The sequence below is a fragment of the Blennius ocellaris genome, assembly GCF_963422515.1.
Source record: "Blennius ocellaris genome assembly, chromosome: 14".
Lineage (NCBI taxonomy): Eukaryota > Metazoa > Chordata > Actinopteri > Blenniiformes > Blenniidae > Blennius > Blennius ocellaris.
The window spans coordinates 17,236,339-17,248,435 of NC_137663.1; the positions used below are offsets into that span (position 1 = coordinate 17,236,339).

Below are 12,097 nucleotides of genomic sequence, written 5' to 3' on the forward strand. Positions count from 1 at the left end.
TGTATTTATATGGCACATTTTCACCATTTCTGCAATCTCAGCACACTTTACACAATCGCTCACATTCACCCTCACACTTCCAAACAATTGATTCCAGCTGCCATGCAAGGTGAACACACACAATTGCGAGCAAGATGGGATATCTCGTCAGGGGTGCTTCAAGACATGGATAGGGCAAGATGAGGCTCAAACGACTCATATTATATTTGAAAGACTATCAGCTGGAGAAAATCCTCGCGACCACTCATCCACTAAACATGAAAAAAAAACAACTTTGCCAAGCAAATTACTGCATTTGTCGAGCACAAAGACTAGAAATCGTCTGGAAATGGTGAGGAAATCAATTGATCTGCATCTGCAAGGTTCTCATAAAGATTGTGTATTTGTTTGTTTAAGGTATGTGTGGTAGTCTAGATTTACCACAAAGCCAGGACATCTTATCGAATGGACACGCTGTGGTGCAGCAATGCTTCTGGCAGAAGTTTCATATTTATCATATCAGCACAAATATGTTTGAGCTTTTCAGCACCCATCTATGTCTGCAAGAAAGCTGAAAGTTATTTCCAAAAGTGTTCAAATATTCCTTTGAATCACTTTGCAGCAGTTAGCGTACAGCCCTCCCCGAGAACTCTGAAGATGGGATCCAAGATTGTGGCTTTTGATTTGGCTAATACTGGAGTTTAAAAATTCTATTTGCAACCCCCCCTACAAAAAAATCCCCCCAAAAAGCCAACTCTGCTGCAGCTGACACAAATCCTCAAGATAACTCTCTAAATGTGTGGTCTTCTCACAGATTTGATGCAGATGATGCCAAATGCATCGCAACAGAGCCAAAAACATGCAGTGGAACTGTGTCACTGTGACTTCATCTAGTGACCTCACCTGATCCTTCCTGCTCCAGCTTTGTTTTCTGCAGCTGCTCCGACTGACTGGTTGGACTTTCTGCTGTTTGCTGCTGCCTGGTCATTCAGAGGGGAGTGTTTTCCTTCACTTGGAGTGCTTTGAGTTGTCTCTTTGGCTGTTTCAAGTGTTTCTTCAATGATGGGGTACGTGGAACCTGAAACAAATTATATTGGTGTCAAACCATTGATTACATATTGACATAAGGAAAGAAAGTTGATCTTTTATGCATTTTCTGCCGAGCCACAGTTTTAGGTTCAAGGCTCAACTTCCACTATTTCAAATATAAAATGAGAGTTCAACTCCAGCTTTTTTTTTCAAGTCTTTCCATATTGATTTCCTAAAGCTTTCATAAAAACCCCACTCGTTGTTTTACATCTTAGACTTTTGTTTATCATTGCACATGTTTTCGCGTCATCACTTTCACTTCAATATTTTAAGTATGTTTCATTAAACATCAATATTTGCTCCACCCCTCAATTAAAACCTCTTTATCTTTAGAAATTAAATTTCTTCTTAAATAATAAACTCTTTAAATAGTAGACAGTTATCCAGATAGTAATAAATCATTGTGTGTGTTAGAGCTGCATGATATATCACAAATTTGTCATCATTGTGATATCAACATCCACAATATACACATTGCGAAATTAAATAAAATATTTTACACATTTCCATAAACTGTGCATTAATGCTCTGCATATCAACATAATTGGTCCATCAGATGGAGCTCTACTCTCGAGATTGTGTTGACAATGGATCATTTCCAAACGGGTGGTAATAAGACAAAAATCAGACACACAAAAAAAACAAACAACTAAACATTTGGTTGAACTGGGGGGAAAGCACAGTTATCAAGAAGTACAGATACAGTGATCGTGTCGTCCTCTGCTGGTGTACCTGAGTGAGTGGAGCGGATGCGAAGAGGAGGACCAGAGGGGTGAGTGACAGTGACAGTGGAGGAGAGAGAGAAGGAGTGGGGGCGGGAGGAGCAGGGGATGGAGGCAGGGCCCTCTGGATCACAGAGAGCATCCAAATCAGGACTGCTCAAAAGAGGGACTGGGGAGATGTCTCCCCCTGCTGGAGCAGAGGCAGACGTCAACCACGCTGGGCCAGCGCCTGACGAATAAGGGAAAGGAGGAACAGGAAAGATGAGGAGAATAGCTTCGATAAAGATAAAGACAATACTGAAATACAGGAAGAGCAATGTGGAGGTGGTGCGGGGACTGTGGAGGGACTGAGACAAAGAGGCTACCTGACGATGGACAGAGAGATTTGGGAGGAGGCGGCGTTGACACAAGAGGAGCAGCAGCAGAGAACGGAGAGGGAGAGGTGGGACGAGGGACTGACTTGACAACCTGAGGTTTGAAAATGTGGGAACGACCTGACAGAGGAGGGGAGGTGACACACACAGAGGGCTTTTGAAAATGGAAAGAAAAACGAGGCGTCACAGGACAGTCAGAGCAGGGACAAACCAGAGATGGAGGCAGCAGGGTCATCTGCAGGTTGAACCTCTGTGAGGCGCCGCTGGTGTGAAGAAGGAGCTGAAAGGAGTGGAGGAATAGAGAGGTGAAAAGAGAAAGCGTTACAGAGTCAGAGAAGAGTGAATAGCTCATTTTACAGCATGCACCTTATTAAAACAAAAAAAATGTCATTTTGAAAGAACAACTAAATGTATCTACCAAGATTGAAATATGTTGGATGGTACAGAACTGACAGAAATTACACATATTTCCCAATTTAGAGAATTGTAATGTTTCTAAAAAAAAAAAAAAAAGTCTTGTTACTGCATCCTGTAACACTACTGGTTGCAACTGGACAATATATGATGCTATTTTCAGGTAAAAATCAGTTGTGTTGTGCATTGTCAACATCCAGTCAATAAATTATGCACAAGCAGCAAAGTTAAAACGTTTTCTGAGACTGTGCCGAACATACAACAGTTAATTGGGTGAAAATTTGCAACATATAAAGGAGCTAATTGTTTTCATGGCTCCCATTTTTAGTTTTATGCGATATAAGTTATTATAAAAGTCTGTTAAGACATATTTTGACAACAACGGTTATTCATTAAATGTTTCAAGTCTTGTAAATTATATTAAATAAAGAACTAAAATGTTATGCTTTGATTCTTAAAATCATTATTTCCTTAAGGATTATTTTATGAGACCTGGATTAAATCGAATTATTTTAAATAGCAGTGATGAAAATGAGAGTAAAATAAAACAAATAAAAACAGAGAAATGAAATTTCTAAAAGAATTAAAATACAAAAATGTTGATAGTTTCTTTGTTTTTAATCTTTCCAAGCAGTACTGTAGGACTGATCATCCAGATATTTGTTTTGATGTACCGATACTGTCATAACGTGATTACACGTACATTACACACATTTTACTTGGTGTGAGAAGTAAAGTACATTCTGTCTATGAGTTTTCACGATGTCACTTGCATGCAGCTGAAATGTGTGAAGAACAAGGTCAGACCAGCGCATCGAACACGAGGAATCGGTTAGTGGAAAGCATGCAACACGCCAGCCAGCCGGCTGACTTTGGAGATACCTTTAGTGGAGCCTGACTGGAAGATTCTGGGCAGAGACGGAGGCTGATAGACGGCCGAGGTCAGAGGGGCAAAAACAGATGGAGGCTCAGAGGACGGAGCAGGTTTTTGTGGGGGAGAGGAGGATTCCGGGGGAAGGGACTGGGAGGTAGCGGAGATGGCGGTTGATGTCAAAGTAGCATCAGAAGAGGAAAAGGGAAGTTTGGGGGTGGAGGAAGTGATGCTTGTTGCGGATGCATTGGGAGACTTAGAGGAGAGTGTAGAGGGTGCTGAAGGCTCCGCTGAAGAAGACGCTATGATTGACACTGATTCTGAGCTTTTAGGAGGCGTGGGGGACAAATCAGAGAGCGGGAGGACAGAGGAGACGCCCTGGTCTGAGGGGGAAGCAGCTTTCACCTGAGGGATCGGAGCATCAGGTTGGGAGCCAGTGGGAGGAGGGGTGGCGAGTTTCTTATGCTTGGACCTGGGTGAGGGCTGAGGGGAGGGGCCGGGGGAAGGTTGGGGCTCTGATTGGATGGGGGCGGCGGAGAAGAGATGTCGGGAGCGACGGGGCGAGGGGCGGGGGGCAATGGGTAGAGGAGGGCGAGCGAGGAGAGCAGGACTGGCGGAACCCCCATCACGCCCACCGGCTGGATTAATAAATTGAATAGTGCAGGGTGGGATGGAGGGATGGATGGATGGAGGATCAGTAAAAAAGACGTTTGCAGAAATGAAAAAGAGAGAAAGAAAATGTCATGATTTTCAGATGGAAAATGAAATGAACTGAACATCAACATATCACAAAAAGCAAGGAAACGCAAAGGTGGAAGATTAAATATTTGTGTAGCCTCACTTCTTGGTAATAATCTTGGTCTGTCGGAAACCCAGTTTTGTACTGTTAAAATATGCCACATTTAGGAGTAACATACATTTGTGGGATGAGCAGCAGAGCTGATTAAGTGGAGTTTACATGTGATATGTACCCAATCCTGCTTCTTTCTCCACAACAAAGAAATAATCCACCAAATTTCCACATGTCCTTACTTTTTCCTGCCATGTTTACATAACTCAAAGGATGTCATGCCAGCTTCGGCCATGATCATCCTTTGGTAATCACATGACGCTTTTGTTTGATGAACAACACAAACAAACTTTGCAACCAATGAACTGCGATGGAGTCGAAGCTGAATCTAATATTCACATGTCACACCCTGCAGATCATTTTACTCAATAGGAAGACGGTTGAAATTGGCAAACACCTCAATCTGCGATCTCGGAGCTCAACATCCCCAAATCAAACATGCAGGTCTTGAATCATCACGACCTTCATTACAATAATAAACTTTGTGTTTTAACAAAGTTTGCATCATTTTACCCACTTTTTCCTTCCTAAACTTTCATCTGACAGCAATTCGCTTTATTCTGCACACTTCACCACTTGTCAAACAGCCTTTGCAGCTTTACTAACATCAAAAACTCTCCCTGAGGAGTTGGCACTTTACATATATCTGACAATTAATACTTGTGTACTGAAATGCTTCTGGATGCTGGTATCTTAATTCAGCTTAATGTTTTTGTATTCTGACTTGAACTGTGTTCATCCAACATCAAAACTGATTACTTCGCCTAGTTTGTGTACTAATTTGCTGATTTGCCACCAACACTATGAGCCAAACAGTGTGCACATTGTTTGCTTCAATCGCCAACTTATTGATTCATTTTGACATTTCAAATGTTTTAGTATAGTACTATACGCAGCTGGTGACAGAGGTCATGAACATCTAATTATATTTCTTTTTCTTTAAAGAAAATCTAGGACAAACAGGCTGGTGTCACAGTCATGGCCATTTGTGCTGCAGTTACATATAGTTTCATCCTTATAAATGCTTTTGAGATGCTTTTGAGACTTTATGCCTCGCTGAGCATAAAGTCCTCTTTGTGCCATTTGCAGCTGCGGCTTTTCATGCTTCTTAACAAACGTCCGTACACTGGTGGCTTTCGTTTATCATCACATGATCCTCAATAGCATTTTCAGGTCTACGTGAGAAGTATGTGGCATGCAAACAAATGTCAAATCATGGAAAGCTGAAGAAATTACACAAGCGTGTGAAATACTGCAGCATAAACTGAGCCGCCCAATGACACACCAGTGGAGAGAGAGGCAGACCCTGAAATTTGTTTTTTTTTCTTCACACTTCATGAGAGCAATAAAGAGCAGGAGAAGGGAAAAGACGGGGAGGGGGGGGGGGAGCTACCTGTGCCTGGAAGTGAGGCTCCAGTAGAGTTTTGCTTGTCAGGTGGAGGGGGAGCGGGGCGATTTGGGCGAGTTAGAGTGTGTGGAACAACTGCAACGGCAGCCATAAAAGAGGAAAAAGAATGGAGAAAAGAATAAGAGAGGGAATGGAAAATAGGGAATACTGTCAGAGCTGACATGAGGAGAGGTTATAAACCGGAGATGGTTTGACTACCTGAAGCCGTCACAGACTTCTTGTCCTCATCCTCATCGCTCTCGTTGAAGTCGTCCAAGTTGCCGATATCAGTTGGTTTGACGCTCATCAGACTGGCAAGACTCTGCATGTCTTCATCACTGCCAAACAAAGAATATCTTACAATCACCACCAAGTAATCTTTTGAATAAGAAAATAATAATAATAATAATAATAATAATAATAATAATAATAATAATAATAATAATAATAATTTGGGTCACAACCAGTCAGTGACATGTGGTGAGGTTGAAAACTATTTGCAAGGAAGTGATCAGCTGCTCTGAATCCAAGCAAGAACTGAATGTATCTCAGCATCCCCAAATTGTAGGCCACATGACGCACATTACTTTCAAACGATGTCATTGTGGTGTTACCTTTACCGATAAATGAAGTTTATGAAATGTCCTTCTGGAACAAATGTTCCTTGAAATTATTAGCTGCTGCTCTGATTGAAAGTCCAGTTTAGAAAATAGTTTGATCTTGAAGATAAAAATCCTGTACTGTGTGAATAAATGGAGATTATACACAGATTTCCCTCGCTTTTTCTTCTTCTACTGCTGTACCTGCCTGCCTCACCTTGCACATCACTTTCAATAAACACATTATACACATAACCTGAACTCTGGAAAGTCAGGGGGCATATATCAACTTTGAAGCATTTGCTTGGAGACGTATGGTTAGTGGCACGGCCTCATCGCTGCCTGCGATGAGCGATTTTTCATTTAAAAAGCAATCAAAAATAGTTTAGGTTAAATAGAAAAGGATTTTATGGTTCAAATCATTGGATGAACTATCTAACTTATTTCTTTATTATACATTTTATTGTTTCTGTGATAACCGGTGAGGCTCTGCCTCCCCTGCCTATAATGACTGCATGTTACTTCCATCAGTATACTTGCAAAGAAGCAGATTTTGTTTTGTGTCCTCACTATGCATTTAATTTACATGACCTTTTTATGATAATTAATAATGAATGCTATTATGCTTTTCCCTTCACATATATTATATCCTGTTCAGTCACATGGACGGTCACTGAGCCTGTTAAAAGATCAACCAATCAAACATACACTGTTCCTCTCTTGAAAGCATTAAAACTTCACGCTGTGAATCAAAATGTATTCAAAAAGTGTGCAGCATATTTGTGTTAGACTTGACACACTGTGGCCACATATGTTTCAATACACTTCTTAAAAAAAGAGCTGAAAGGACCTGTTAATAACAATAGCTAAGAGTGCAGAAAGAAAATACTTGTTTCATTCATCTAAGATCAATTTTATGAATCCTTTACGGCGACAACAACCATCTCCATTGTTGCCTTTCACTTCTTCCAACACCGATTAAAAAGAGTTAAAAAATGGCTCACGTGGCTTTTCCCTCGCGGACAAACACACAAGACAGCGACAGCTTGAGCGAGGCTTCGACCACTTTGACTGACAGCGGCTTCAGCTGCAGGGTCAGGTCGGTCTGGGTGGGCGTGGGACTGGCGAAGCGCTTCAAGTTGATGTCAGCTGACGCCAGCACTTTACGGTGACCCTTGTTCTCCTGTGCAAGGAAAGAAACCATCCACGCTTATGACACTTTTCATTTTGATGCGATTATTACCGACTGAACACGGTCCCTACGATGTATCTACACCTTGGATTAATTCACTACTCGTGATGCTCATAGGAATAACAGCGACACTCACACCCTCGATGACGAAGGTCCACTCTTTGTCTTCAAACTCATCTGCATTAGCCTCCTGTAAAATCAAAAATATATCTTTATACGCCAACTCAAAATACAATTCTACTTCAGCCAATCGGCAGATGGATGATTGATAGACGGACTGCTACCTTGAAGAGAGTAACAGAGATGTCAATGTTTTCTGGGACGGGCCACACCACCGTGCCTCGGTACGGGTTCTTGATTCCAGGCTGCCAACTGTGGAGCTGTGCAACAAAATGTACAATAATGACAAGATAGGACAACTTGTGTGTGTGTGTGTGTGTGTGTGTGCATGTGCGTGCGTTTAAATGTTTTCACCTTGGAACACATGCGTCTGTTCCTCCTGGTCCACACCACCCTCAGCTTGTCTGGTTGCCTACAGAAAACCCCAAACACATCATAAGAGAAAGACGCCGCACAGTTATTACGCACTCTGCACAGGTGCAGAAAGGGGAAGATGTCGAAAAGGCTGCGGAAAAGGAACACGAGAAAACTTTCAACTTGAGTCTTTGAACTTATTTATTGTGACTATACTTCTTTTTTTCTTTTTTTTTGCCATTTTTGGCATTTCAGTGTATTTGAGGATCAAATGTGGTTTATAAACACATGACAATGTCAGGTTTTCTTGTTTTTGAAGTGGCAAATAAGCATGAATTTGAATTAACTGGTGTTTAGTAGGTTCAATCTTAGTTGCAGGTGAAGTTTAAAGAACTATTAAATAAATGGAGCAGATATCAGGGCAGTGCGCTGATCCAGTAACAGATATTTTTTAATAGAGAGGAATAATTCACAATATTATTTCATATTTTCCAATGTATCCAGGAAGACTTTTTTTTTAAAGAAAGATGTTACTTTTTTGTTATATTTTAATTTGCGAAACAGAAATGACTTCATTCCAGAAATTCTAAAGTTATAGAATGTAAGAAAGAGATTCATTTGCACATAATAAAGATATTGACTAACCTATGAGACGCCTTTGTATCTTTTGTAGAGAAAGATTTTTATGTTATATATAAAGGAATGTGTATCAATATGAAAACATTAAAAATATAAAGCATTTGTTCGTAAACTTTGAGCATCATTTAAGTATCTCACGGACAGTCCTCTTTTTTGAAAATCAAAATATTGTCTTTTTAAATCTTTTCAACACTGTTGGCAAACAAAGTGAAATTTATGTCACAAAAAAAAATCTCATGACTGTCACCACAAAAACGTTCTGCCTCTGAGTGAAAAACCCAGGCAACCATGTTTGTGTGATTTTGTGCTCAAGAACATGCTTACTGGCAAATATTCATAAGTTTGGTTTGTCGATTTGAATGCATCAACATTGCTATTAGACAGTGTGTGTGTTCAGGCGGCTGTTTCTCTGTACGTGAGGCACATGCTGGTCATATAATAGGTTTGTTTATGTGGTCCTATTGTACTTTGTTAGTCCTCCGAGGCGCGGGAAGTGAAACGGGAAGTCACAGAATCACGTGGTCAGAGGCTGTCTGAATGTAAGGTGTGCTTCTTTATAGAAAGGAGGAAGCCTATTAAAGACAGTACACACACACACACACACACACACACACACACACACACACACACACACACACACACACACACACACACACACACACACACACACACACACACACACACACACACACACACACACTATACCTGTGCATAAAAGTAATAATTCACAATGCTCTTCGGACTCAGCTGGTATTTCACTTCACATGACGATCGGTATATTAACCGCGGCCGTGTATAGATGCCACATAAAGTCTCAGGTTTCAGTGGGTCAGTGTTCAAGTATAGCTGAGTAGGGCTTTGTGTGCACATGTGTTGAGGTGGTATGTGTGTCTGGGGGTCGGAAGTGGGCATCAGAAATAGCCTGGCGGACCGAATGCCCCGGTGAACAGAAAGAGAAGAGTACAGCAACAAACTGCACACCTAAAACACAAACACTGTCTAATGAGTGACGAGGGGAAGTGAATGAGGGTTGGGACTTGTTTTACTGAAAGAAAACAATAGTGGCGCAACACTGTTTGGCAACATGTCATTACCGTACCTCAACGCTCAGCTGGTAATTGTTTTGTTTTTTTATTTTTGTCCACACAGTTGACAGGATGAGTGATAAACTTGAATCTCCTCTATGTTTAGGAGCAGCAACAAGACGTTAGTGATGGGTGCGATAGTTAAGCAGCTGACATTTATCAACTTCCGTGCAGCTGCTTTCCTGCAAACCTCTTACTCATTAGCTCGTCTCATGGTTTTGTCACATGAAGCATCGCTGGTGCCACATATAAATAGTCTCGTCGCCGAGTCTTTAATTATGTGTCTGTCAACTTGGCTTCATCATATTCTCTCTGTTGCTTACAGTAAGTCCTTATCTTTGGCCACCCAGTTTCAACAAAAGCCTTGTCTGACCTGCAGGAATTGTTGATTATTTGCATATATACAGACCAACCCAATCGCTCATTTTAAAATGAGAATACATCTTGCGTTTATGTAATTGTAGCCACGTTGCCATTAAATGTCACCCTGCTCATTTCCTCCTGAACTGTTAACAACAACCGTCTCCATGTAATCCTTCATTACGTCCATAAAACTTCTCTGACGTCTTCCTCTTCTCTTTCAGTTTGGCTGCTCCATCCCGAGCATCATATCTCTCCTCTGCACATGCCCACATCTCTCAAGCTTTATCTTTAAACTGCTCAGCCTTCGCTAGACAAAGGTGCACAAACACAATGCTCAACTGACTCCTGTAATGCAGACACGTGTACACTGTTAATTAACAGATACGCCGACATGTAACTTGTTATTCATTTTCAAGAAGCCTCAGAGTTCATCCCCAGCCGCTGTCAGTGAGCTTTGGCCCCTCACACACTTTTAATTCAATCACATTGGATCGACAACAGCAAAACTGTCCTGAAGTGACTGGAGCTTTGGATTAATCATCTCTGCTTTCTCCCTCGGTTCTCTCTCCTCCATCAACACTTTGTTTTTCCCTCTTTGTCTCAACACCAATCTGGTTGAAACTTGGTAAATCTCGATTTCATCATACTTTTAAATGGGAGTTTTGTCTCTTACTAAAACATGCCTTGCTTTCAACAAGCTGTTCAGCTGTGGAGCGAAGTTCTGAAGCTTTACTGTCAAGATTTCAGTTTCTTATCGTGTCGCTTACACAATGATCCAATCCCTGTGACGGGAGGCCAGCAGATAAGAAGCTCTACCATTGGCCAAAGTGACCTGTGCACAAAAAGCTTGAAGATAGTGGGGAAACTTTGCTGTGAAGCAACAGTGGAGGAGATTGTGCATGATGTGAAGGATGCATAAAACCATTATTTCAATGCAAAAACATAGTGACCATAAATGCACCATAAAAAACAGCAAAAGTGACAGACTTAGACTTTGCTGAAGATTCTTAAAGGTTGTTACAGCTTTTATCAAAAGTACTTGATTCAACTAGAAAAATAATCTGTTTATAGTTAATATAAAAGGTAGAAGGCAATTTAAAAGAAAGCATGGTTTTGCTAATAAATAGGCAGATTTGTACAAGTGAAAGTCTGAATAACATTTAAAATGTAATGTAATGGGAAATTGCCCACAAACCTCTAAATCACAGAGTGATTGTAGTTTACAGAATTATGTCATAAGACACAAGGACATGAGCATTTTCTTTTTTATTATTTTGTTCGGAAATTATCAGATTTCTTATTGTCACTCAATGTTATTGCCTGATTTTGCATTTGGTCTATGAATATTAATGGTATTGCTTTATGAGCAGCAGTTGTAATCAAAATGCAAAATGTAATCAAACTAATTTAAAGTATCAATAGAGCCAGACAAGTAAATAGCAATAAATATGTTTTTTTAAATAAAACGTGAAAAAAACAAACATTTCAAATAAAGACAAAAACCTAAGATAGCATTAACCCTTTAAGGGAGAATACATGGTATCTTCAGCATTTGTTGTTGTTGCTTTAAAACAAAGCGTTAATGACAAACACATGACTTTCCTGCACATAAAGCAGTGGTTACTATTCTGGCCTCACAGCAACAATATCCTTGGTTCAAGCTTTATAGGCTGCAGGGTCTTTCTGTGTCTTCATGTTCTCCCTGTGCACACTCACTCTACGGATTTCTTTCCAAAATCCTAAAGCATGGTTGAATATATGACCGTCTGTGTATCTGTGTTTGCAGCGTGATTGACTGGTGACCTGTTCAGAGTGTTTGGTGGATGGTCAGGTGGGGCCTTTCTGTGTCGCGTTTCCATGTTCAAAACATGCGTATTAAGTTAACCAGTTTGCTTTAAGTTGTCCTTTGGTAAGCATGCAATCAGGTTTTTCACTCTTATTGTGTCTCTTGACAGACTGGTGGCCTCCTCATGGTGTATCCTCCCTTCATTCATAGTCAGCTGGGTCAGCCCCTGACCCCTGAATTTGGGTGAAGATGGTTTATAATTCACAAATTATT

At 40.7% G+C, this 12,097-nt stretch overlaps 1 protein-coding gene across 12 annotated transcripts in view; it reads right to left on the bottom strand.

Annotated features, from left to right (window-relative positions):
* Positions 1–12,097, bottom strand: part of LOC308139389 (EH domain-binding protein 1-like protein 1) — a 28,199-nt gene that overhangs the window by 14,919 nt on the left and 1,183 nt on the right. For 7 of the 12 annotated variants that reach the window (XM_080508822.1, XM_080508820.1, XM_080508824.1 and 4 more), the window contains exons 2-12: positions 7,952–8,009; positions 7,762–7,857; positions 7,614–7,667; positions 7,290–7,468; positions 5,906–6,024; positions 5,693–5,782; positions 3,461–4,087; positions 2,376–2,444; positions 2,156–2,284; positions 1,801–2,019; positions 883–1,057 (exon numbers count right to left, since the gene is read on the bottom strand). In XM_080508822.1, coding sequence (XP_080364948.1) covers positions 883–1,057; positions 1,801–2,019; positions 2,156–2,284; positions 2,376–2,444; positions 3,461–4,087; positions 5,693–5,782; positions 5,906–6,024; positions 7,290–7,468; positions 7,614–7,667; positions 7,762–7,857; positions 7,952–8,009 — 1,815 coding nt within the window. The remainder of the gene's footprint in view (positions 1–882; positions 1,058–1,800; positions 2,020–2,155; positions 2,285–2,375; positions 2,445–3,460; positions 4,088–5,692; positions 5,783–5,905; positions 6,025–7,289; positions 7,469–7,613; positions 7,668–7,761; positions 7,858–7,951; positions 8,010–12,097) is intronic. The other 5 variants (XM_080508826.1, XM_080508825.1, XM_080508827.1 and 2 more) reach the window with 5 other exon arrangements.